At 43.9% G+C, this 27,216-nt stretch overlaps 1 protein-coding gene across 2 annotated transcripts in view; it reads right to left on the reverse strand.

The window, feature by feature from the left end:
• The window catches only part of CDYL (chromodomain Y like), a 60,981-nt gene extending 34,170 nt beyond the window's left edge, over positions 1-26,811 (reverse strand). Inside the window, exon 1 of one of the 2 annotated variants that reach the window (XM_032250049.1) lies at positions 931-934. Coding sequence is in view for 1 of the 2 variants with exons in the window: in XM_032250048.1 (XP_032105939.1) it covers positions 26,130-26,424 (295 nt within the window). In the remaining variant the exon portion in view is untranslated. Of the gene's footprint in view, positions 1-930; positions 935-26,129 lie in introns of those variants that run through there. The other variant, XM_032250048.1, reaches the window with a different exon arrangement.
• Between the last annotated feature and the right edge of the window lie 405 nt (positions 26,812-27,216).

Here is a 27,216-nt window from a genome sequence, read left to right on the forward strand (position 1 = left end):
TGGTATAAGTCTCCAGCAGTGGGATCTTATTATTGATCACATCTTCAAAAATTATATTTCCTGCAGAAATGACTCTACTCTATTTGACACGGGATTGAATCATGAATACTTTTCTTCATATTTATCTTGACTCTTAGAACCAACTGGCTTTTGCAACTATTGTTTTCATAAGATAACTGATCAATTACAATCTAATTTCTCTATTTCATTAACAGTGTGTGGCCATTAGTTTCAAAACCTAGATATTAAAGGAAGATACTATCTTGGTTAGATATACGAAGAGTGCTACAAGCAAACTTCTACTCCAAAGAAAATTAACTCAACCTAGTTATTGCATCTAATGTATTCTAAGCTAAAATGTTCAAGTGCTGATTTTCCACCCCTAGTTCACCTGAGAGGGTAAAACTTCAAACACCTGATTTGCAAGTATATCTATATAATCGCCCAGAGTAAGGCGCGGTTAAAAGTGTTTGCTAATATTCATAGTAATGTCTACTTCAGCCTTCTATCTGCAATGCCAACAGCAATAGCCTGAACGAAAATTTGCCATCTATACTTTTAATCCTTCTTCAGTGCTGCCATTTCTATCCATTTCTTAATATTCAAACAGCAGAGTACACCACAGGACAATTAACTTCTGCCTTCTGCCCCCATTAAACTAGAGTAACATCTACATTAATTTTAACTGCGTCTCATCTGCTACCATGCCTGTCAATACTTAGTTACAATGTATTAGTATATGTTATAGATTCCCCCTCCTTAAAACTACAAAGGCAAAGGCAAAGCCTACTGAAAGTGTAACAATTAAACCCTAACAAGAAGCTAGCAGTGGAACCACCACACACAAAGAGTCAGTCTTGTGGTTAGCTCCTGAAAGCACGCCACATACTTAGTTCTGGTGTTTCTAAAGGTCAGAGCAAGGATGGAAACCCCATTAACATGAATTTCCTGAAACAAAACCAAACCTATGACTTAAGAAGACAACCTGGTACTTCTAAGATCTAAGATAAACTTCTCCATGAGGTTCTTCAAAGGAAACAATCCGGCTGGGCACAGTGGCTCATGCCTGTAATTCCAAAACTTTGGGAGGCCAAGGCGGGTGGATAATGAGGTCAGGAGTTTGAGACCAGCCTGGCAAACATAGTGAACCTAATCTCTACTAAAAATACAAAAAAAAAAAAAAAAAAAAATTAGCAGGGCATGGTGGTAGGTACTTATAATCCTGGCTAGTCAGGAGGCTGAGGCAGAATCACTTGAAGCTGGGAGGTGGAGGTTGCAGTGAGCCAAGATCACACCACTGCACTCCAGTGTAGGCGACAGACAGAGCAAGATTTTGACTCAAAAAAAGAAAGAAAAAGAAACAAGCCAATACACACACAGACACTCGACCACCCCAAAATCAGAAGGAAGGAGTAATAACCATGAAAGCAAAACGACTCTATAAGATAGAGCAGGTTACAAACTCAGTAGAAGACCTGAAGTACAGAAAAGCAACTGTTTTCTTAGTATTGCCCCTGTACACAGAGCTATTTTTTCCTCCCTAAAGAATAATCTTACTTGGAACCTCAAAAACAAAACAGATCAAAGCTGAGGGTCTCCGGTGGGCAGGGTGCCCTGGACTCTCCATCAGCCTCAGGGCCCACCTGTCAGAGGTGGAGGTGTGGCAGTGGGCCACACACGTAGCCAGGCCTCCATTCAGAGGGCTTGACCAGTGAGTGCCGGGCAAGGGGGTGGGGACGTCACCACAACTACATGGATTTGGGAAGCATCATAAGAAAATTGAAATATGTGATTTTATTTGAGAAAGAAACAGGCTGTTGAGAGAATGGAGAGATGCCTCTGTCCTGACAGGCTCAGGTGCTTGCCTGAAATGAACCACTCAGATAAAGGTGAATGGTCAGCGTCACTGAAAGCGGAGAGGCAGGCCTGGTGGACAGAAACTGTCTCCCCCCCCCCATATGGTCACCCTTCCAGGCGTCATTCTGTTGGCCTTTCAATTAATTTTCAGACCACTGAACAGGGTCTTCATTTACCCCACAGTGACCTTTTCAAAACCTGTTCTCAGTGTTTGTGACATTCACTCGGTCTTTATTTTTAGTTCCCTTCAGTCAAGAATTTCTTCTGAGTTCTTTGAGGAAATTTATCCACAAGAACACAGATTTTATATAAAGAATGTCCTTGAAATTAAAAAAATTTGGCATGTAGTGTCATCTTCTAAGAGAAGGCTAGAGGCATGCAGTTTGTAACCAAAAGATGGCCACTCCAAACCTGAAGGTTTAAAGCAATCAAGTTAATCATTCTGTAAATGAAAAAGTATCTGAGACAAGTCTCAATCACTTTAGAGGTGTATTTTGCCAAGGTAAAGGATCATGGCCCATGACATAGCCTCAGGAAATCCTGAAACATGTGCTAAGGTGGCTGGGTTACGGCTTGGCTTTATACATTTTAGGAAAACAGAAGTTATAGGCAAAGACATAAACCAATACATGTAAGGTATACATAGGTTCGGCCTAGGAAAGCAGGATGGGGTGGGGGTAGGGGGGGCTTCCAGGTCACAGGTCGATTCAGAGATGTTCTAACTGGCAGCTGGCTGCAAGACTAAGCCCTATCTGAAGAGTTGAATCTAGCATCAAGAAATGCTTGAGTTTAGATATGGAGGTGTGCAAGTTCTTGTCATATAGATGAAGTCTCCAGGTAGCACGCTTCATAGAGAAGATCTGCTGACTGTCTCTTAACAGACCTGAAAAGGTGTCAGACTATCTGGAGAAGACCTAGTAAGGGATGGAGATTCTCTACAGAATGAAAATTTCCCCCACAAGAGAGCTTTACAGGGCCATTTCAGAATATGCTAAGTTGTATTTCGGGATAAAATACTGTGGCTTCCTTCAGGGCCTATTATCCTATTAAAATCAAAATGGCACTCTTCTCCCAAGGGTAGAAACTTGGGGTTGCCAGAAGGTCTTTGTGTTTGTGATTTGCCATCAGCTTCTAGCTGTCTCTGTATGCCTGAGTCACAGAGGACTGGCTGCTCCCGCTACGCCCTTCTCCTCTCCCAGGAGTAGACTGTTGTTGATTTTTACTTGGTTCTTGCTAGGCTGGGATAGTGGGTGCAGTGGAGGGTGGGAACAGGGTGATCTTTTGTTGTTCTGGCCTTAGGCCCTGTGTGTCTCAGCTGTGGGGGTGAAGTATTTTGTGATTTTTTCTTCTGCCCAAGGAGTGAGGTTCCCACCCCCCACTCTCCTTCCTTTAGTACTAATAGATCAACAGGGTTTGCTGCCCTTCCCCGAGAGGCCAGAGGTAGGGCAGGGCAGGAGAGTAGGGCTCTGTGGTTTTCTCATGGGGGTGGCAGGTCATGTGATGCTCTACCTGAGTCAGGTTGGAATGTGGTATCTGGTTGCTACAGAGTCTGTTCTGTCAGTATTAGGATCTCCATTTTAATGTTAATGCTAGTCAGTTGTGGCTAAACTCCAAAGGGATAAGGATATAAAGCGGTGTGTCTGCCCCTATCACCCGCACTGCAGCCTGAACTAGTTTTTCTTAGGTTTCTTTGGGGTCCCCTTAGCCAAGAGGCAGTAACATTCTAAGTTGGGGGGCTTAGAATGCTATTTTATTTACAGTCCTAACATCAAAACATGTAAGTTTATCAAACATCCAAAACAACCCTAAATCAGGGCCATGCAAAATGTGTTCATTGGCTAGAGAGCAGAGTGGTAAAATGTGTTTTGGAAGATGGTTTGATAACTTGTATCAAAAATATTAAACAAAACAACAAACTTTTGAGAAATCCAAATCTAGGAATTTATTCATCATCATGGATTTCCACTGGGATGCGATCGAAAGGATGCTCTTTGCAAACGTTTGTGTGACTAAACAGTGGGGCGTTTGCTGTAATTACAGTAGACTGTAGCTATGCCTAATGACAAGAGCTAAACCTGAACCATGAGGTTGGGCCAACCCCGGTACACAGGACAGAGATGTGTGTTCTCACATGCAAACCACAGGCAGGGCACAGTGAATAAAGGTAAGGATATGTGCCTGACCTCCTAGGCTGAGAAGCCAGCTCTGTCTTAGACTTGCCCACTCTCACCTACTCATCCACGCCTACTCTCCCAGCTGGAGAACAGTCTACTCTTCGCCCTCTTCCCACACTGTGAGCACTGTGGTACAGTGCCAGGCTGTTACTGCTGTGCCGAAACACTTCTATGCTTGGGCCTATGTCACAGGAGTGCTGCAGGCCATACGGCTGGGGCTGTAAAGGCCAATCCCCAGCAGCTCTGGCTCATCATGGATGATGCCACGTGTAGATCCCGTTCTAAGAAACCATGTCAGAACCTGCCCCAGTCACAAACCCAATCTGCAAACCCTGTGTTCTATGCAAACAAAAGTTAAATGAAAACTAGATTAATAGCTCAGAATGAAGAACAGACTTGTGCACAGCTAAAATGTTTAAAGAGCTGGATAAACTATCAATTATAACTTTTCTTGAACTTGTAGGAGGGCTGAGGTTCCGAGGCAACCTTGCAGCCTGAAGAAAGACGAGCCCCTCTACGGAAAGTGGGGACATGCAGACTGTCTCAACTGTGGCAGGACACAAGAGACAGACAATAGTAAGAAGCATTCAGCTGAGATTGTAAAGGTTGCAAGAGGCTGAGTGTGGACTGGCATGACAGGGCAGCAGTTCACTAATGAGGAAGTCTGGAGGCGAGGCAGATCAGAGACAATCTCCCTTAGTGATGCTGGCGCAGAGGAGGGAACCTGCCAACCCCATGAAAAAACCAGAGTCCTACTCTCCTGCCCTGCCCTCCCTCTGGCCTCTGGGGTAAGGGCAGCAAACCCTGTTGATCTATTAGTGCCAAAGGAAGGAGAGTGTAGAAAAAAAAAAAAAAAAAACTCTTTCACTCCTTGGGCAGAAGAAAAAAATCACAAAATACTTCACCCCTACAGCTGAGACACACAGGGCCTAAGACCAGAACAACAAAAGATCACCCTGTTCCCACCCTCCACTGCACCCCCTATCCCAGCCTAGCAAGAACCAAGTAAAAATCAACAACAGTCTACTCCTGGGAGAGGAGAAGGGCGTAGCGGGAGCAGTCAGTTCTCTATGACTCAGGCGAACAGAGACAGCTAGAAGCTGATGGCAAAGCACAAACACAAAGACCTTCTGGCAACCCCAAGTTTCTACCTTTGGGGAAAGAGTGCCATTTGATTTTAATATCATAAAATGTTTTTTTTTTTTTTTTTTTTTTTTTGAGGTGAGAGTTTTTTTTTTTTTTTTTTTTGCATGTTAGGTTTTGGGGTACATGTGAAGAACATGCAAGATTGTTGCATAGGTACACACATGGCAGTGTGATTTGCTGCCTTCCTCCCCTTCACCTATATCTGGCATTTCTCCCCATGCTATCTCTCCCCACTCCCCCGTCCCTCCCACATTTCCCCCCAACAGACCCCAGTGTGTAGTGCTCCCCTCCCTGTGTCCATGTGTTCTCATTGTTCAACGCCCACAAAAACCCACAACATATCCCATTCATACAGATGAAACACTGCAGTGAAAATACAGAAGAGGGATTTGGGCTATCTTCAGGATGGTAAGAGGTGAGGGCTCTGGTTTTTGATAATAAACTATGTTTCCAAAGGTAAGATGGTTAGGAAGAGACCGGTTAGGAAGAACTTGGGTGGCCAACAGGCTAGGCCCGGGCTCAGCCAACAAGGGCTCCTGGCCCAATCTGGGCTGTGTCCTGTTTTTGTGAATCAAGTTTTGTAAGCCATGCTCATTTGTTTACCTGTTGTCTTTGGCTGCTTTCAGGCTACAATAGTGGAATGAGTAGTAGCAGAGATTGTCTGGCCTCAAAGTCTAAAATATTTACTAACTGGCTCTTTACAGAGAAAGTGTGCTGACCCCTGGACTAGACGGTCCTCTTATGTCCAGTATAACCCTTCTAATAAGGAAGTGTAAAGAGTTCCCTGGAGGCTGGAAGAAGATAACTGTTCAGTGATTGGAAATATTTTAAAGCCAAGGGCTGTTTTTAAATCTAAAATTGTTTGCCAGTCATGCAACCAGGCTTTGTGTTCTCTGCTGAAAGACGAAGTATCGACTTTTCCCCAGTCCCATAATCACTTTTTGAACAGTTTTACAACACTACAAGTCACCATTCTCTAAGCTTTTAGCTTTGGTGATTCTACTGCCACCTGTCACAGTTTTTGCTTTTAACAGAGGCCCTAAATGTATCAGGGCCTCATGCTGTGGAGAGGGGAAAAGCTCAGATTAGCAAATTACCGATGTAATGCTTTAAAAGACGGCACTTAAAAACACCTCTGAAATAAAAAAAATTAATTAAATAACAAGGAAGAGTGTTAATGAAATTACCCTCATTCAAGAGATTTTCATTCCTTTGCTGAAATTTTAAACACTGGGAAGGAAATTCTAAAGACACAATAAGGTCTCTGCCAAGTTAGCTTTGAACCCAGGAAAACAAACTTCTAAGAGTTTAGTAATGCTGGTTTATATCTGCAAGCCACTGTCATCAACAGCCTGGCCAGGACCCAGAGAAAGGCTCTGATGCCTTCTGCTAGTCCACCTCACCTGCAAGTCAGTCTCCTCAGAGCAGTCAGCAGCTGCTATGGCTTGAACATTTATCCCTTCCAAAACTCATTTTGAAGTGTAATCCCAGTGTGGCAGTATCGAGAGAGGGGCCTTTAAGAGGTGACTGGGTCATGAGGGCTCTGCCCTCATGTTATCATGGAGTGGGACTGGTGGCCTTGTAAGAAGAGGGTGAGAGCGAGCTGAGCCGGCATGTGAGCACGCTCTGCCCCCTCGCTATGGGGTGCTTGGGAACTCGGCAGGGCCCTCACCAGCAAAGAGACTCCACCAGAGGCAGCCCCTTGATCATGGACCCCTCGGCATCTATAACCATAAAATTCCTTTTCTTTATAAATTGTGTAGTTTCAGATATTCTCTCATAAATATCTGAAAATGGACTGAAAATCAAATGTCAAATGTCAATCAGCACACATCATGTTTCCACTTCAATCCCTTCACCATCGGAAAAAACCCAACCTTCTTTCCCCGGCCACAAAGCCCTATGGCGTTCCACCCCTGTGGATCAGCAATTGTAGCTGCACCTTGGTGCCTGCCTTTGATGAACAGGGGGCCACTCCTCTCCCAAGGAGCCACTGCAGGGAAGAATGACCCTCCAGGCCATGTGCAGATGGCAATGAGCTGGGGTTGCCCACACGAATGAGAAGCAGCCATGTTATCCAATTACTCCAAGGAAGAATGGGTCAGATCAAAGTCATCAAAGTCAAAGTCAACACCTTTTCTAATGTAGTCAGGAAAAAAACATTACCAACTTGGAAACAGGTGAAAGGATGACCATGTATCATTTAAGCATCATGCTGGAGCCACAGCCACCAAGGATCATCTGGTTCTTTATGGCTATGAGCCTTCACTTGACTGTTCAGCACTGGTTAGAGTATTTTATAGCACCATATGGATGTGGTTTTTACAAAACTGACCATGATATAAATGAATGGCATTGGTTAGAAACTTAAATGACACCTGTTCAGGAGAAAAGACAACAGCAAAGGTTAGTATGACTGCCCTGTAGGCCACTAACCGGTTTTGTCTCTGTCTCTGCGACTGTTCCAGCACCGTTTCAGTGCCCACACATGGTCTCCTACATTTTCTTTGACTCAACTTTACTATCTTTTTGATTCCATCACTGAGTTAACTGAATACTTGACATGAATGTATTCTGTATTTGTAAGTCATGTTTTTACTTACTGGAGGTTGAAATTTGAAAGTAGATGTCCCATAACCCCTACAGGTTTAAAACTAACAACCTTATACAGCAAGTCAACTAGGAAGTAATTATAGATTCTTTTCTAATACCTTATTGAAAGCTAAGGGTGGGGTTTAGAAACACCACACTCTATGACATCAACTGAGGCTTTTAGCTATCCCTAGAACCAATACCCAAATTGGTTTGTGCCTCCAGCCATAAACCAAGGACCCCTCCTTTAGGAAACAGTACCATGAATACCATATCAACTGTGAGGAAAGTGGTGTGAACACATTTTGTTCACTAAACCAGACAAAACTTTACTAATGAGCCAGGGCAAAATTTTCTTTCAAGTCTCATTAGCTTGCACAGATACACTTTTACTGAGCCACTACTGGGTGAGTATATATGTGTGAGGACTGTGTATCTGACTCATCAGTGCACTCTTAGCACATGCCCCAGACAGCTTAAAGCCAAATTCGTGGCCCACTTGCAATCACCAATGCCATGGCATGCATCCCCTGGACTGGATTAACCATATCCTTGACTTTAATATGTTTCAATTTGTCTTGGGGTCTTCATTGGATAAAAAAACAAAACACTGTATCCCTGTATTTCCAAACTGCAATCTGTCTTAAATCCTTTTTCAGGTAAGGTCTAGAGGTGTATAAATCATCAGAAATGCTCCACTACTCACTTCATGCCTTCTATCCAAACCATCTCTTCCAATATTGCTGCTTTATAAAAACCCAACGAATCCTTCCAGACCCACAGAGATACCTTTCCCTCTTCATAAATTTCTGCAGACCTCAACGAGACATGCTCGCTCCTTGAACCTTCAAACACATTCTCTTAAGTTGCTCAGCTGAGAGCACTTACCCGCTGCCTTATATTACAGCCTCTTGAGTAACTGGCTTCTCCACACCCAGGAAGCCCTGGCTCTCAGAGGATATATCAGTCACATGGTCCCATGTGTGTCACCTGGTGGACCTCATGACATGGCCTATAGTATGCAGTGTGCTTAATAAACTGGACAGAAGGATAAGAGCAGAATGTATAAAGGGAGTTGGTCATTAAAGGCAGAGCACTCATTCGTTAATGTGTGCCTCTTCTGGCCAGGAACAGGCGGCTCTTCTGGTCATAAAACCAACCATTAAGAGGAACTTAATCTGGCAACAAGACAAAGATACAAAAATCAGAATCACCATTTAACAAACCTGAGCAGGTGAGTGCTGCCTGGTGTTGTTCAAGGTGCTAACGCTATAAGACTGGGTAAATAAATATATGTGCTGCCTACCTTCCTGTAGCTTGGCTTAGGTAAAGAAACCAACACATTATCCAGCAACTAGAACTGTGGGTGAGTGCTGTGTTTTAGATAGAGGGGGAAGATCGGGCAGGCTTCTCCCAGGAAGTGCTATCCGTGCTGAGGCCAGAAGGATAAGGAGTTAACCAGACCAAAAAAAAAAAAGAGTGTGTGTATGAATATATATATGAATACATGTGCAAAAGCAGGAGGAAAGAAGTTGGCCAGTTCCAGAAAGTGAAAGGAGCCTAGTGGATTGGAAGCAGAGTAAGCAATGAAGGGTCAGCCCTGAAGGGCCCTGAAGGCCACAGCAAGCAGCATGAATTTTATCTCAAGTACACCAGAAAGTGAAGCAGGGCCGTAATATATACTGACATCTATAAAAGATCCTTCTGGTGGGTAAGGGAGAACTGGATTGGAAAAAGGCAATAAAGAGAGATGTCAATTGCTTGGACAAGGTGGTGGCAATGGTGAGAGGCATAGCGGATGGCAAGGATGCGGGAGAGGGGAGGGCATGGCTTTTGGCTTGAGCTACTGAATAGCTGGAGGTAGCATTTACTGAGACAGGAAAGCTTAGACACAGCAGCCCCTCCCTGATTCCTCATAGGGAGAGAGTCAGTAATTACCCTGGCGTTTACAGTAAGTTTAATACAGGGCTTAGTAATGACACGATAAATGTATCTTCTCTCTAATATACGTACTTCTCCTTTCTTTCTGGATGAGTTCCTTTAAAAGATTTCTCTCATTCTCAAAGAGCAACAAAACCAAAGGTGTCAGATGAAATGCAGAGAACACCGTCTTACGACCTGGGGTGACCACTTGCTCATGCATACTTTGTACACTTCTGTATACGAGCATGGAAACTTTTAAATCCCATGTCTAGTCTCAGCACAGAACCCTTTGTGGCTTAACCAGGTAAGCAGAACCCAGCAAAGAATGAAGCTTCTCAACAGACAGGCAGAATGTGACCCTATGCAGGAGAGGTGACCTCCAGTTAGTAAGCACCACGGTGTTGATTAAGGGGCACAGCATTTCCACCTGTGGACGTCAGAAGCTGCAGGGTGGAGGATGCACAGTGGGTCAGGACGTCAAAGGGCTGCTTGTGGGCTACTGGTCACCCTGGATCAGTATTGAAAGTTCCATTTCTGCAGGATGGAGGGGAGAACATGGGGAAAGAGAGAGGTAAGCTCAGAGGTCAGGCAGTATCTTTTAAGTAGTATTTAAAGTAGAAGCACTTATGCTTAAGAAAACAGTCCCTGGAAGCTTAGAGAGCCAAGGATATAGGCTGCCTCAGGGGGGTTCTGAGGAGGTATTCTCACTAAGTGGCTAGCTTAATCTGCAAAGCTAAATGCTACACAAACTACTGTGAAATCAAATACTTCCTTCAGCAAATTTCTAAAACAAACATTTAGCTTCAGGCCAGATCAGTGTTTCTCAAACTAGGGTCCAAGGACATACCACCTATCCATCTATGAAACACCACTGCCTAAATCCTGTGCTCACACCCTCTGACCATCTACAAGGCCTGAATGGCCTGCCTGGCTCTGGACCCTTTCCCACCAGGTTAACCAGGTGCTGCCAAGGATCACTTATAGCTATGGTTCTGAATGGCTCCAAGGACAATCACTGAGGGACCATGTCCATCTTTGCATAGGAACGCCTGGGTACTTACAAAGCAGCCAGGGCCGAGAAACAAGGACTTGTAATGCAGTGTTTCTCTAACGAGGGTGCTAGCATTTTTCATGTGTTTGGCATTTCAGGGGTCCACACTAAGTACATTGAGAAGTGGCAGCCCATGAGCCCCCTGACAATAGTAGGGAGAGGCTTTTATGTATCTCTTTCCTCATGGGGACCAAGTAGGGTGTTAGAGAACACGGAGTTCAAGGGGGGCCAAACTGTGGAACTGATGACTCCTCCTAACGCAGATGTTTCAGACATGCTGAAGAGCAAAGGATCAAGGGAGAAATCTAACTGAATACATCATGTTACAGATGAGGGCAAAGGCTACTCAAAATCCAAGACAGGAAGCTGACCTCACCATCACAGAAACCTAAAAGCAACAATGTGCTAAGTTTTATAAATACAATAAGAAAATATACTAATTTTAAAATCCAGGTTTGAGATCAGTTTTGAGTATTCAAGAGTACTTAAAAACCGTATTAGAGGCCGGACGTGGTGACTCACACCTGTTACAGGCACTTTGGGAGGCTGATGCTAAAGGATCGCTTGAGTTCAGGAGTTCGAGACTAGCCTGGGGAACATGATGAAACTGCATCTCCACAAAAATTCAAAAATCATTTGCGCATGGTGGCACACGCCCGTAGTCCTGGCTACTTGGGAAGCTGAGGTGGATCATCTGAGTCTCGGAGGGGGGAGACTGCAGTGAGCTGAGATGGTATCAGCCACTGCACTCCAGCCTGGGTGAGACAGAGCCAGACCCTGTCTCAGAAAAAAAGAAACCCCCGCCCCCCCAAAAAAACTGTACTAGAGCAAAACTCGACAGTCAGCTTTTCTTCCAATCCTTCTATAAATCATGGAAATGCATGCTAAAACTGCAGTGGTGTGGTCTGTGTTTTCCACCCATCTCCCCTTTCTGAAGGAGCACAACTTGGTAACTCACAGTGATCCAGCACTTGGGGTGCACTCCTGACTCGAGCTTGGAGTAGCAGCAGTTTCTAATGTCAAACAGTAACGTGCAGCTCTGAAGACTGTGCTGAAGTGCTAGCCAGGCTGTCACAGCATTACACAGACTATATGATCAAGAAAGCCCAGTGTGTAACTGCTTATTACACGGATATGACAAAATCTCTTGTGAAAACTGGGAAACGCACAGAATAGACCGCACATTATACATTCCTAAATGGTAAACTTCTGTAAATAGGATTAATATAACACAATAAATTAGTTTAGGCCACTTATTGAGAACATATTACCAGAAAATGGCATGTGGAAGACTTTGCAAGTAGAAATTTTACTAGGGCAACCTCCTTCTCCCCAAATAAAACTAAACCAAACCAAAACTCAGACGGAGACTATTTTTATACCACTACCCCTCTTGGTTTGTTGTTATAACAATTTTTATAGCTGCCATAGTTTTAGAACTTTTGTCTCCTTAGGTAAGGTTTATGGGAAAAACCAAAGCACGGAGTCAAACTTAGGTTCACCTTCCCTTTGAAGTCCATAATAAAATAGTGGTTTAAATCATGGAAATCAGAAGAAGCAATCATCCAATACACTCTGTACACAATGTCATGCCTTCCAAGGCTGGTCTGAGCTGTGTGGTCCTGTCCTTTTTCTCCTGTGGCCTTCAAACCTGTACTGCCACGAGGCAGACACAAAGAGGCAGTCGCACTCACAGAGAACAGTCAGAAGCTGGCAATACAGCAATTAAACAGTGTGGTTTTCTGCACTCACCATGTTGATAACGTTCAAGTTATGCTTTCATGCTATTCCTACCCAATTCTTATGTTACCTTTAGAGGTAATGCCAAGTATGGGAAACAGCTATCAAACTTTGCTGAAAGTGTCATGCAAAGAAGGAAATGCTACAATTACAATGTGAATATGGAATACATAATTTAAAACTACATTAGCAAGGTGAAAAATAATCTGTCCTATTTTACATTGAATAAAAGTCATATCACCTGATCATAGGAGAGGCAGAGTTTCTCTTAAAAATGTACAACCCTCTTGCCATTACCAATATAATAACTGGGCTGAGAGGGGGTTATTTTAAAGTATATTTGAGAACCTAGTATATTCCCATTAAAAAAAAGTTCCCATTAAAGACGTAGACACTCCTCCTTAGAGACCACATCATCTTCCCATTTGATTTTGCAGTTTTACTAGGACTAAGATACTTCTTTCAAGGCTTAAATCCCTGTAGCAACAATTCCCACAATGATTACCATTGACAGTAGAAAGATCTAATGATAGGAAATTATTTAGTTGGTGAAAATGTATGTTTATGTGGGTGAGGGATACCCTAAAAGCCCTGACTTGATCACCATGCAATCTATGCATGTTACAAATGTGCAATTGTACCCCACACATTTATGTACATAAAAAATACATAAAAAGAGGGATAAATAAAATTAAAAAATGAAAAAGAAGAGGTCCCATGAAAATGGAGGCAAAAGACCTGCAGAAAGCCGCGGGGGCGGGGGGGGAGGGGGAGGCAAGTGGCTCCCAGCCACAAAACGTGAAAATGTGGCCCTTCAGCTCTAACCTAGGTGGGGTCAATGGCTTCACTGGCATAATTCTCAAACACAAGTTTTATGACTGACTTTCCCTTTCATTACTTCAAACTTAGCAGTCCATCCTCTCCCACTGCCTGTAAATATCTCCCCACTGCCCCCGTGGAATTAAGCATGGTACTTCATAAAAGGTGCTGAAATGTGGCCTTCCTTGGTCACAGAATACATTTCTTGCAATCATCTGAGCAGCTGAAAAGACAGTTCAGGTCTGTCTCATGGGAGAAGTGGCAGGCACCCACAGGCACATCATGTCTGAAGACTCAGGTCACCCCGGGTAGATTGGTTGATGGAGCGTCAAAGGCCAATGAACACAGTCCTTTAGACCAACAAGAACTCCTGAGTGGGTTTAACATTCCCATTCAGTCTGGAGAGGGTTGAAGAAAACAGCAAGCCAAGCACAAACTCACTTGAGTCAGCAACCTAGTCAAGTAAACCCAGGTTCAATAAGACAGACACATGGTCACTGTGACGCTATGCTACTACGGGGCTGGCTTTGTTTATTCAGCGTGGACTTCTCTGACTTCAGTAGCTCAGATCACGCTGGGGGTGGAGCACTGAGCCATCTGGGACAGTGGTCACTATCCTAATGCTGTCGCTGGGATCAGCAGCTCACACAGAGACAGCTGATCACACAGGCACCGTGGAGGTCTGCTAGTGATTAGACGTCTCCATTTCAGTGCATGGACTTTGTGACAATTATTTCTCAGCTGGGGGCAGGAATGAGGGGGACACACTGCACAGCTCTAGTCTAAGTGGCTAATGTGGTCCTAAGTACAACCTGTAGCTGTACGACGAGGCCCAAAGCCACTTACAGCCTTTCTCCTGGGAACACACTCCCTCTTCTTGCTGCACAGACATAAATAAGAACTTAAACTGCTGACAGAAAGTAGAGATGACTATGACTGAGGTAAATGGCTTGAGAGGGGGTTATTTTAAAGTATATTTGAGAACCTAGTATGTTCCCGTTTAAAAAAAGTTCTTTTTAAGCACAAATAAGTCTTAAATAACAAAGTAAGGAGGACAGACCAGATGTTATCATAAATAAACCTGATTGTAAAACGTTATCTTCCCAAAAGCAAGGCAGGGAAGGGCGCGGTGAATGGAAGAACTGAGTATCAAACCCACTTGCTCGGAAGAGCAAACACATCGTACGGAAAATAACCTGGAGTAACAGATACTTTGGAAGTAAGATTTAAAATGTTTTCTTAATATTTCCTACTAAGAACCCCTTGGCAGATGCCATTTATGGTCTCAGACTGAGAGCCAATTACATCAGGACCGTATCATGGGAGGAGATGAGTATTCACTATATCGGGGTAATTACTTTTTAAACAGAGACAGTTTATCTCATTCAGTGTCTCACCACTCCACCCGGAGCAGGGCTGTACAATGATCAGTTTATTATAATCTCCTTAACAATAGTCTGACATCTGCTCTTGCCTTAGGGAATGCTGCCCACAACCGCAGGGCTGAACTTTCAACACTGCAGGGGCCCGGCCTCGGGTCTGCAGACAGCGTGGCACGGCTCTGTCAACCACAACGCTTTTCAAACGAACTCTGTCATCAGAAACGAGGGCTCTTTCTTGAACATCCATTCTGCCAGGCTCTGAGCTCCTGGAAGTCAGGGGTTCTGTGTTGCCAAGCTCCAGTCCCACAGCCTGCCATGTGGTACATGTTTAACATGCATCTGATGAGGAGGCATGGAGCTTCCAGAAACTCTCCCAGACAGAGGGCTGATGTGTGTATGGCATGGGACATAGAATGAATCCGAAACTAAAAGCAAGGTTTAAAAAGATGCCTCAAAACCTGAGGAAAATCTGTTTCAGGAACTCAGAAGCCATGGAAGATAGTTACTCAGGAGCCAGCAACAGTGTGGATGCCAAGTAACATGAATCAAGTACAGCAGACTCCAGCTGCAGGGGCCAAGACACCCAAAGTGGGAGAGAGGAGTGAGCCCAGGGCTCCACTAGGACCAGAGAGTGCTGGTGAGAAAGGACACAGACACCATCTCCTCCCTGTAGCACCCAGGCCCTGGCAAGCTGCCGGGCACATCATGTGGTTAGACAGCAGGTTCTTGAATCATTTCACTTGTTGTTGAGGTGGAATGAACCCTTTAGGCAGAGTTTGCTCGGATAAAACAATATGATTTTCAATAAAACGCTAATTATCAAAAGACATTTAAGATGAACCAAAAACGAAGAAAATGCTTTCATCCACTCCACAGTTTAGTGGCCACCTACCATGTGGCAGGTAGTAGAAAAACTAGGATGAAATGTCTTGGTTCTTACTCTCAAAAAGTTCCCTTGAGCACTGGGCTGCAGCTGTGAAGAGGAATATATTAACTTCACTTAAAAGGACATGTGCACATACAGCAGGGAACAGAGCAGGAGCACAGGCCTGCTGACTCGTCTGATTTGGAGGAAGTCCCCTAAGTGCTTAGGGCAGCAGGAGTGCAGGGGCGCCTCTCGGTACCTTGGTAATTTGTCCCAGCTTCCCTGACAAATCATTTTTTTTTTACTCTTCTTTTTAAAAGACAAACACTAATAATGGAAGCAGAAGTGATAAAAATTCCTCCAGCAACTCACTCATGCACACACAAATGTTCATTAAGCCCCTAATGTGTGTAAACAATTGGACTAGGCAATGTAGGAGATTCCTAAGACCATTAAAATATCTGCACAGCACGTTTCCATTCTACCATTTAAAGGTTAAATGAATTTGTCCATCTACTCTGGATCTTTCTCTGGATATTTTAAAAACATCAGATGTTCTTTTTTCAGACTCTTCTAGGGAACTGGCTCCCATCCATCCAATCTAAGTACTCACGCCACTTTAAAGCATTTTCCACCCAAGGCAACAGAGCCTTGGAGAATCGGACTCCCTGGCACCTTCCTTCAAGGGCATCCTCATAAACAGTCCGTCTGTGTAATTAATGTGACTGACATGTAAAAGGTGACATATCAAATACGAAAGGGGATAAATGCAGTGCCTAGCCCCCAAAGATAGGTCTATAAAAGGAGGAAGAGCACCTATTCAAAACGACAAAGTGCAGAGCTAGGCACAGCTCAATCTCCTGATGAGCAGCATCCTGGGCACAGCTGAATTGGGAGGAGGACTGTACTGTTTGAGAGGATCACCCAAACGCCAGAACATGACATTAATTCAAAGTATGACTGTTCAGGCCTGCTCACTACCTACTGCCGTTTCTATTGTCACTAGCCCTGGCTTTCCCTTGGGGTATCCCCTCACCCCCTTCCTTCTAGGTTACAGAGTTTAGATGAAGTTGACCTCACCCCTTGAAACTTAAGAGGAAAAGAAGCCCCTTTTCTGTCTGGTCAGCTTGGAGGTCAGGGCGGCAGACCAGAGCTGCTGGGGCACCTTGCTTCCATGTGGGAAGGACAGGCCTGATTGAAGCAAGTGGAGGCTGGGCGAGGGGAGGGGAGAGGGGAATGGTGGTAACTTCAGGCCACAGATCCAGCTGCGTGTGGATTTCAATTCCATGAGCCAACAGATGCCATTTCATTTGGTTGTATGCTTAAGCCACGGTGGGTTCAGTTTCACTCACTTGAGACAGAAGCAAAAGTCTTGACTAACACAGTACTTAATAATATCAATTATAAAAAAATCACTTGTCATCAGTGTGACACAATACAAAGAACTAAATGGAAGTCAGGAGTAGGTTCTAATGTGGAGTCTACTTTCCCGCCAATTCTGCTAGTGATTTTGATCAAATCAATCCCTTTCACAAGCAGCCTCTTCTGTAAAACAAGGATTCTCTGAAAGAGGAAGATGAATGTCGGAGGAACTAAACACAGAACAAAGGCACCAGAATAGCATGCTCGGAAGAGGCTCGAGAGCCTATATCCTGTGTATATATAGCTGCTCTCAAGCTTAAGGTGCGGAATGCCATTGGAGGAATGTTCCAGAAGGCCAGTTCCCGGCTGCAGCAAAAGCAATGCAAACAGGAATACAGGAGACAAGAGAGATTTGTGACAGGGCTCAATTCCCAGTAGCACATGCAGCAACAAGAGCAAATACTAAATAAAAAAAGAAATTTAATTTGAAAATGTGATTTTTTTCCCCTTTTGTCCTTGAATCAGTTGAAGTTCAAAAGGAGCAAGAACTATAGTTAGAAATATTCCTTTTGTGTCATCTGACCTAAGAAATCTAAATTTCTTTTAAATTATACTTTATAGAAGTCCAACATAATGAAATACACTTAGGTACATTCAAAACTGAGCAGGAACCATAAAATTAATGCAAATTAATTAGAGGTTTTCTAGTTCCTTATGGCAGGACCTGGGTGGTCCTATATTCTCACTCCTGCCATGAAAGGACCAGTAGATGAGTGAGTGGGGAGGACCTTGAATCATGGACCCCTTTTTAGGCACTCCTTTTAGAAGCATGCATGCCACAGCTCACATATGCAGAGAAGATCAGTGTGGTCCCTGTGGAAGGACATGCTAATTCACAAAATTTTCACATTTTGGAAGCTAAACCACCCATAAGAAAAACAGGCAAAAAAAGAAAAAAGTACACACACACACACACACACACACACACACAGAGAGAGAGAAAATTAACAGAAGAATGAATGCAAACAGTCGATGAACCTGCAAAAACAGTTTTCCTGTTTGAAAATTAAAACAAGGAGATAGCATTTTCTCATCTGCCAGACACTGAAAAATAGATTAAAATGTTGGTTAAGAAGAGGTAAATGCATACTTACAATCTTTACGGCATTTTTAGAAAGCAATTTGGCAACATCTATTAAAATCTTAAATCAATTACAGCCCTTGTGTTTTGCTATCATTTACAATAGAAGTTGGCAACTAATTCTCAAATAGTATAAAATATATCCTCAAATAGGAAAAAAAAAGTATACGCATATGTGTATGTGTATATAACTATATACATATATGGGGGGGAAAGAGAGGAGAGGGAAAGTAAATGAGGCAAAATGTAAAGAATTGGTGAATTTGGGTAAGGGATACTTTATGGGTATTTCTTGTACTGGTCTTGTAACTTCTAAGTTTGAAATCATATTTATAAAAAGTTTAAAACATAAAAAGATAGAATTTGAGTCTTAAAATAGGAAGTTCTCCAAGACATGATGTTAAATAAAAAGCGGAAATGTTAAGAACAAATTATGTAGTATGATCTCATATAAAAAGAGTATAAATTCATAGAAAAAGACAGAAATGATACACATCAAACTACTGATGTTCCCTCTGGGGAATTTGGTATTCAGGGAGGGGAGGTAATAGTGAACTCTTATATTTGGCTCAAAGTACTTCTCAATTACTTGTTCAAAAATGTATGAAATTTATATATTTTGTGGACATTTCTGCAGCTGTGACATCAATAAAACTTCATGTGAAGGGAAAAAACCCTCAAAGTCTTCAGCAGGGATTCTTAGAGTAGGAAGGGAAACACTCCATGAGAAGCCCTGGTTCCACATCCAGAGAGAAGTAGTCACTGGAGTTGACACAGCCCACACTTGACTCCTCCCCTTGGAATATGGCTGCTTAAGAGCTGGCAGGGTTCATTCCCTAAACTTCTGACAGGAATCAGAATATGCAATTCCAAAAGAAAACACTTTTGAATAAGGATTATTTTGGGCTAAAGGCAACTGAGAAGCAACAGTTGCAGGAAGAACTCTCTGTCTGCTCCATTTCTGCCTAAAAAGGGCTTAAATTCCTATCTGTAAAGGTATTCCCACTTTTCTGTAGCAGGAAAAGGAAAATGACTAATCCTCAGAGAGAAGAAACTGAGACGAGAGTGCCTCAACAGATGTTACTAAAACATAAAACAGCCTTTCTCTTCCATTAGTTTCCAGTATATCTATCTCCCCACATTTTACCACCCCCAAGAAGCCTAGAAACTGCGGTAGGAATTTCTCCATGATTTATCATCCTTTGTTAAAATGGTATATAAGCTCTCAAGCCTAACCACTTCTTTGGGGTTTCCTCTTTTGTGTGGAGATCCCTTGGGCTCATAAAACTTAAAACACCAATTAAATGTGTATGTCATTTTCTCCTGTTAACATGTCTTTTGTCACTGTAATTCACAGGCCCCAGCCAAAAACCTAAAAGGATAGAGGGAACACTCTCCTTCCTCTTACACTTTTTTGGCTAGCTGAACTTGTTATATTTAATTTATTTTTACATAAAACAGGAGATGATTACAAAAGGAGAGCTGATGCCTCAAGGAAAACTACATTGAAGGATCTGGAAAGGATCTAGACTAAAAACTATTGTCAAGCCAGGTGTGAGAAAATGAGAAAAATCAAAAAGGCTAGGGCTGTACTCAGATTTGTAAGTACACCTAAGGTTTGCTCTGCTTTGAAGAAATCAGAACTGGTAATAGCAAGTGATACATTATGAACATGCTTTACACAAGAGAGGACTCCAAGCAATGAATCCATACTCAAAGGGCCTTGGCTCTTCCAGCAAGTGGCAAATGCAAGCACTCCCTTGTAAAGGGCCTTGGCTCTTTGATTGAAAAATAATGCACATTTGTTAAGTTTTAAAATAAAATGATTATGGTGTGCATGTTTTTAAAGATTCCTGGGAGTAAACAGACTGGCTCTGGCTGGACAAGAGCATTTTCTCTACGGGCTCTGTGCCTGAAACTCTGCACTAGACTTCTTAAGCACGTGGAGGTTTGAAGATCACTGTGCTCACTTGGAGGAACACAGGAACCCACCTGTTGCTGGCAGTCACATCATTCTGCCTGAGGATACCTATTAAACGCTTAGAAAGTGGGGAGGTTGTACATCTGCTTGTCTCAAAGGACTACTCCCCTCTCGTTTGATTTTTAGCTTCTGGACCCTTTCCTTGTGTAAGTGGGTTTGCTCTTGAAAGGAATAAGCAAGAAAACACATGTGGAAGCCTCTAGCACGGACCTATTATATAAGACATGTCAATCATTTGTGGGGTTTCAAACTGAAATCTTTCTTGATCAAATCTTCAAACACACTTCTTCTTTTTTTTTCCCCCCAAGAAGGAATCTTGCTCTGTCACTCAGGCTGCAGTGCAATGGCATGATCTTGGCCCACTGCAACCTCTGCCTCCCAGATTCAAGTGATTCTTCTACCTTGGCCTACCGAGTAGCTGGGACTACAGGCGTGTGCCACCATGTATGGCTAATTTTTGTATTCAAACACACTTCTAATTGCCTGTTTGCTGTAACTTGACTTCAAATGTCTCTTCAAGTGGAGGTTTCCTGCTGTGGTCTCAGTGAACAGCTGCTACCTCTAGGGACTGGTCTGCTGCCTTTCTTTTTTTTTCTTTTTTTTTTTTTTTTGACAGGGTCTTGCTCTGTGGACCAGGCTGGAGTACAGTGGTGCAATCATAGCTCACTGTAGCCTTGACCTCCTGGGCTCAAGCAATCCTCCCACCTCAGCCTCTTGAGTAGCTGGGACTACAGGTATGTAGTCGCCATGCCTGGATTTTTTTTTTTTTTAAACACACCTTCAAAACTTAGGAAAATATTTTTTATTTTTATAAAGATAAGTCTTACTATGTTACCTAGGCTGGTCTTGAACTCCTGGCCTCAATCTATCCTGCTTCAGCTTCCCAAAGAGTGCAATTACAGATGTGGGCAACCACACCTGGCCTGGCCTTCTGACTTCATAACTTTCCCTGGGGTTTAAGTTCTAATTTCAGAGACTAAATCATAAAGGGCCTTGAAAGCCCTGGGGCCTCTTTCTAGAGGGCAGCTGTTGAGTTGCCTCTTAGGCTTTCCTGATAAGCACAGTGAAAAGGGAAAGGGATCATCTATTCATATTCTTACTGAGAGGAAATCACACTCTAGTTCCTCAGAAGCAGCCAGGTTTTCCTGAACACTTTCTCCTGGGAGCTTCCTTTGGTTGAAATGTTCATGAAATGTAACGCATGCTAAGGTATTAATATTTCCTCAGTAATTGTCTACTAGGTGCTGTTGGCTTCCATTTGAAATCCAAAAGCCAACCCTATGTCACAACACTGATGAAGTTTACACCTATTTAAGTGTGCTAATAGCATTTTCTGAAATTTCATACTTATGGAATGATGATGAATTATATATTTAAATTCATGAAAGAGCAAAGTCATGATAATCCAGTTTTTAAAAGCAATGACTTCTTTTATAGGATTAATTCACTGGGCAATTAAAATAGCAAGAAATCATCATTAACACTGATAAAGAGGAGAGAGAAGGCAGCTGCATCACCTAAATTTTAGATTTTCTCATTATCTTTTTTTCTTTTTTTTTTTTTGAGATGGAGTCTCACTCTGTTGCCCAGGTTGGAGTGCAGTGGCGCAACCTGGGCTCACTGCAACGTCCACCTTCTGGGTTCAAGCGATTCTCCTGCCTCAGCATACTGAGTAGCTGGGATTACAGGCATGCGCCACCATACCTGGCTAATTTTTGTGTTTTTAGTTCAGACAGGGTTTCACCATGTTGGTCAAGCTGCTCTTGGACTCCTGACCTCGTGATCCACCCACCATGACCTCCCAAAGTGTTGGGATTACAGGCATGACCCACCACGCCTGGCCAAATTTCTCATATTTCTGAGTGAAATAATATATTCATCATTTAAACTTTTGTGTCATACTTAAAATAATTAAAATGCAAACACACATATGGTTATTCTATAAAAGTAAATGGGTATGTGTGAAAACACTCCAGAAACACTCATTCTTTGGGTTAACAGATATTCAAATATTTGTTGCTTTTGGTGGCAAAAATATCCCTTCAGTACACATGATTAATGTTTTGAATAGGAGATGGTTCATTTTCCAATGATTCCACCAGTATCTAGTTCAATTAGTTTTAGAAAAACAAATCAGTTTTCTTACGTACCTTTAAAATTAATCTGGAAAGTAAAAACAACTGCTTAAAAAGTGTCAGTGAACCAACAGCCTACCAGAGCTTCAGCGTGGCTTCTTCTCATTCATGAAGGATGTGCCCAGAGGGCAAAAGAGGGCTTTCTGGAATGTCTGTGTTTCTGGCCATATACGTTATTTCAATAGAATTTCTCCCTTCCTGCTTTCCTTCCCCTCTCTCTGAGCCAGAGACCTGGGCCACAAATGACTCCTTACAACCCTTGTCTTCACTGTGCATCCATTCTACTGGAATCATTCCTTCCTCCTTCCCTGTACACTCATTCTCCTGGAATCATTCCTTCCTCATTCCATGAGCACCTGTTCTACTGGAATAATTCCATGCTCATTCCACAAACACCCATTCTACTGGAATCATTCCTTCCTCGTTCCATGAGCACCCATTCTATTAGAATCATTCCATCCTTCTTCCCTGCCCACCCATTCTACTGGAATCATTCCTTCCTCTTTCCCTGGGTACCCATTCTACCGGAATCATTCCTTCCTCCTTTCCTGAGCACCCATTCTGCTGGAATCATTCCTTCCTCAAGTACTTGCAGAGCACTGACTACATGGCAGGTGCCATTCTGGGCACAATTCGACTTAGTCTGGAAAAGCAACCTGCTTTCTTGGAGCTTACATTCTAGCAAAGAGTGTAACAAAGCTCTTCTCTGCACAGGGACTCAGGCAGCCACAGCACTGAACCTCCCGAATCTGCAGGAGGCCTGCTGTCAGGGGCTCCACCAGCTTTGCAGTTGCTTTTCTTCCAGAAAGGCTCCGCCTCGTTAATCTACAAGCCTGATTTAGATCAAGGCCATAGGGGATGTCATTCACCACTGTCCTAAAAATGTTCCCTAAAGGGTTCTATTTTCCTCTAACAAGAGATTATAGTCTCAGCAGCATATAGGGCTCAGGGCTGATCTGACCAGCGCCCAGGCAGAAGTGACAGAAGGATAGAGAGATCATAGCTTTGGAGAAAAATGACGGCGAGAGCCTTGAAACAATAGTCATTCCCACCCCAATCTCCCAACTCCACAGAACAAGGTAACATAATTTAAGACTCTATGCTTATACTTGTCCCTTTTGGTTTAACCAATGCTACCATGTGGATGTTTTTTAAAGAGGAAGTCACTAAATCCTCATTTAAATAGAAGCCATTACTTTCCTTATATAAGAAATGTAAAGGAATGAAGGTTTTTGCTGCAAATTGTTTCACATGTGGGGAAAGAGGAATGTGGAGCCGGCGAGGGCTGCATTTCATTTTGAAAGAACTAACACATGAGAGGGAATCAGAGCAAGACTGCACTGGAGGCGGGGACCAACCAAAACTGGACGTGCAGGTTAAGGACTAGGGCTCTTAATCTTGTTGGCACAAAGTTCTGAAAATCAAGGGTTCCTTCAACAAAAAATGCACACATATATATACAACTTTTGTGGACAAAAAAGGGAGCCTACAGATCTATAGCCTTCTAAGAGCAGAGATCAGGTGTCCTCTCTTTAAAGAGCCAGGCAGGCCAGGCATGGTGGCTCATGCCCATAATCTAGCACTTTGGGAAGCTGAGGCGGGCGGATCACTTGAGGCCAGGAGTTCAAGACCAGCCTGGCCAACATGGTGAAATCCCATCTCTACCAAAAATACAAAAATTAGCTGGGTGGTGGTAGAAGTTAATGAATGGATAGCTCCATTCATTCATAGTAATGGATAGGTGGCTGTGTTCCAATAAAACTTTATGTATGAACACAGAAATCTTGATTTCTTATATTTTCACGTTAGTAAATAATTCTCTTGATTTTCTTTCCCCCAAACATTAGGAAATGTAAAATCCATTCTGAGCTTGCAGGCCATACAAAACCAGGAGCAGGGCAGGGTCAAGCCCACAGGCCATAGATCGTCAGTCCTTCTTGGTAGTACCAGAGTCCAGCACCGTGCCTGGCCCCCAAATCATCGATGAAGATGGAGGTGCTTATCTGTCCAGGAGGCAAGACGCAATGCTGGGAAGAACGCCAGAGGGGCACTGAGGCATGTGCTCTGGTTCCCCTTTGGCTCCAGTTCTCTCCATGAACATCATCTTCTCTTTGGACTTGACTTCCCTAACTGCAAAACAGAGCGTGCATTAAGTGAGTCCCTTCTACCTCTGAACTTCTCGGACCCCTCACATGCAACTACGTAAGAGAAAACTGTATCCACGAGGTCAACAACACAGGAAGCCAAACCTGCAAACAAGTTCACAAGCTCCAGAAGAAGGCAAAACCGAAGCCGGGAAAAGGCAGCATTTGGGTCAAACGTGCATCTGAGAAACACTGGCAAGATGGCAATTTCCTGTCAAAAGGAAACCCCAGATTTCAGTTCATATTCCACTTCTTTGCTACACAAGGGCCTGGGCCAAGGTGAAAACCTGTTGAATGCATCACAGCAGGATGGTGAGGATGTCTTAGTGAACAACTTCTCCTTAGAGGAAAATGGCTCCCCCAACAAACCAACACCATAGTATTTTGTTTGCTATTATTCTACTGAGCTCGGGTTGGGGAGATATACACAGGCAAAGAGACAATTTTTTTTTTGAGACAGAGTTTCATTCTGTCACCCTGGCTGGAGTGCAATGGCACCATCTCGGCTCACTGCAACCTCTGCTTCCTGAGTTCAAGCGTTTCTCATGCCTCACCCTCCTGAGTAGCTAGCATTACAGGCATGTGCCACCACGCCCAGCTAATTTTTGTATTTTTAGGAGAGATGGGGTTTCACCATGTTGGCCAGGCTGGTCTCAAACTCCTGACTTCATGTGTTCCACCCACCTCAGCCTTCCAAAGTGTTGAGATTATAGGGGTGAGCCACTGCACCAGTTAAAGAGACAATTTTAAGGCTTTAATGCAGAAGGAAGAGACAGGAGAGGGCCAGGAGGTGGGGGGCCCCTGAGCACCTGGAGACAAGGGGAGTGTGCAGCCCTGGTGCTGACAGAAAGAGGGAGCCAGAGGGCTGGGGAGGGCCGGGTTGCAGACATGCAGGGCACAACTGCTACTGAAGGCCAACTGGGGGTGGGGGCGCCAGTGGGCACCACCCTTCCTTGTCTGAAAATGACTGAAAATGGATGGGAGCTGTAAGAAGGCAGGAAGCAGGAAGACCTATTAGAAAGCTCCAGCAGGTGAGAAGTCATGAGGACTTCAAGTGAGGCAGGGCCAGGGCCTGGCTGGGAGAAATCTGTGTAAGAGAATTAACAACTGTGGCTGGCGCAGCATGGCAAGTGCAAAGGAGCCACCTGTGTGAACTCCCAGTTGTGCTGTCCTGGGAGACGGACAGGTCATAGCACATCCAAGGCAGCTACAGAACCCAGGAGCAGGGCTGGTGTGAGAGCAAAACCGAGGATACCACCTGTTCCAGGCAGACTTGGCTCTGACGGGAGGAGCAAAGGCACCCACACTGCCAATCATCCTAGAAACGAGCCCAGCTCCTAAAGGCCCCACTGGCTTAGCAATGCCCTCGCTGAAAGGCATTCCTGCTTATTCAAATGGGTGAGCAAAATAAGAACCATCACTTCTAAATCAATGCGGGCCACACTTAGAAGAAAACGCTGAACAGGAGAAGAGACGAGACGAGACTCAGCACCTAAGAGGTGAAGAAAGGCAGACAGCTCCAGAAACCTGCTGTAAAAAGTCACCCACCTAACCTAGTTAGAGGGAGATATGTTTAAAGCAAGTCAGTGTGGTAGCAGTCTGTGGATGGCGCAATAGAACGAAACAACTAGTGCTGATTTAAGAGAAATGCCAAAGGCTTCAAGCGAAGAAAGGAGAAGCTGGCAAAATCTCTGCAAGGCTCCAGCAGACATCGTGGGAATCCCCGGACTCTCCATAGCTCAGGGCCTGATCTCTAGAGAAGGGCCCATGCCCTCTGGGATCACCGCGGAGCTCCAGGCAGCTCCCCAGACACTCACCTTTCCCATTAACGGCTAAGCCTGTGGCCATGGCTGCAGTCACCGGGCCGGGCACCTGAGGCACTAGCGGGTGTATCCGGGGCCTGCTCCCCATCCTGGCCCGTTCAGCACCAGGGCCCAATAAAGCTCCGACCGGCTTTTCCGCTGCCACTTCAGGTGCCACTGTGTCCTCCTGACCCTGCTCGACGGGGTCCAGTTTCTCGGGGCTCTCGCTCTGAAAGCCGTCCACTGCGGTCCTGCTCTTAATGGGGCTCTTAGGCACGAGGATCTTGATACCCGACTTTGCTAGGTCCATGTTCTTCCGGCTGGAGAGAGATGGAGCTGTGTTCTTCCTGAACTTCTGGCTGGCAGCAAACAGCTGGCTGTTTTTGGATTCATGGTCTTTCCCAATCACGAGTGCCTTAGAAGAGGTCTTAGAAAAGTTGCTGTTGGTGGATCTGGAGATTTGTTTCCTAGCATTGTTGGGAGAGGTCCTGTTTGTTCTGGTCAATGTGCTCTCTTTCTGCTTCTCCGTGTGGCGTCTGTTGAAATCGTGGATGTATTCCTCACAGTTGACGAGGTGCTGCTCCGGCTCCCAAGTGTCATCTTCGCTGTCATAGCCTTTCCATCGAACCAAATACTCTGTCTTCCCTTTTTTATTTTTCCTTTTGTCAACAATCCTTTCAACCTGTTTATAAAAGGAAAAAAATAGTTTTAAAAAAATCAAAAATTTTTTGGAAAAGTACAAGTATAATTAAGAACATCAAAAATAGCACAAACGACAATATACTATAAAAATGATCTCTTCTCCAACCCCAATAAAACAGTAACCGGCCATTTGGGGTGTGAGCAATTTCCCTGAAAGTAAGTCAAACAAGATGCTAAAATGTTATGCTGAGACATGTGGCTAGGCATTAGGTGACTTATGTTTTAGTGACTGAAAGGGGCTCTCTGTTATGTCTGTGTTGAAGCCTGACCACTGAGTTGGTTTCCATACTCATGGCTGGAGCAGTCTGAGGCATCTGCAGCTGTGCCTGGTCATCCCAGGGTAACAGCATCAGAGACCCAAGCAAGGCCTGGAGTGGTGACGGCAACGAGCTACAAGGGT

This window comes from Sapajus apella, unplaced genomic scaffold, assembly GCF_009761245.1.
Source record: "Sapajus apella isolate SASKATOON/1434 unplaced genomic scaffold, GSC_monkey_1.0 scaffold70, whole genome shotgun sequence".
NCBI lineage: Eukaryota > Metazoa > Chordata > Mammalia > Primates > Cebidae > Sapajus > Sapajus apella.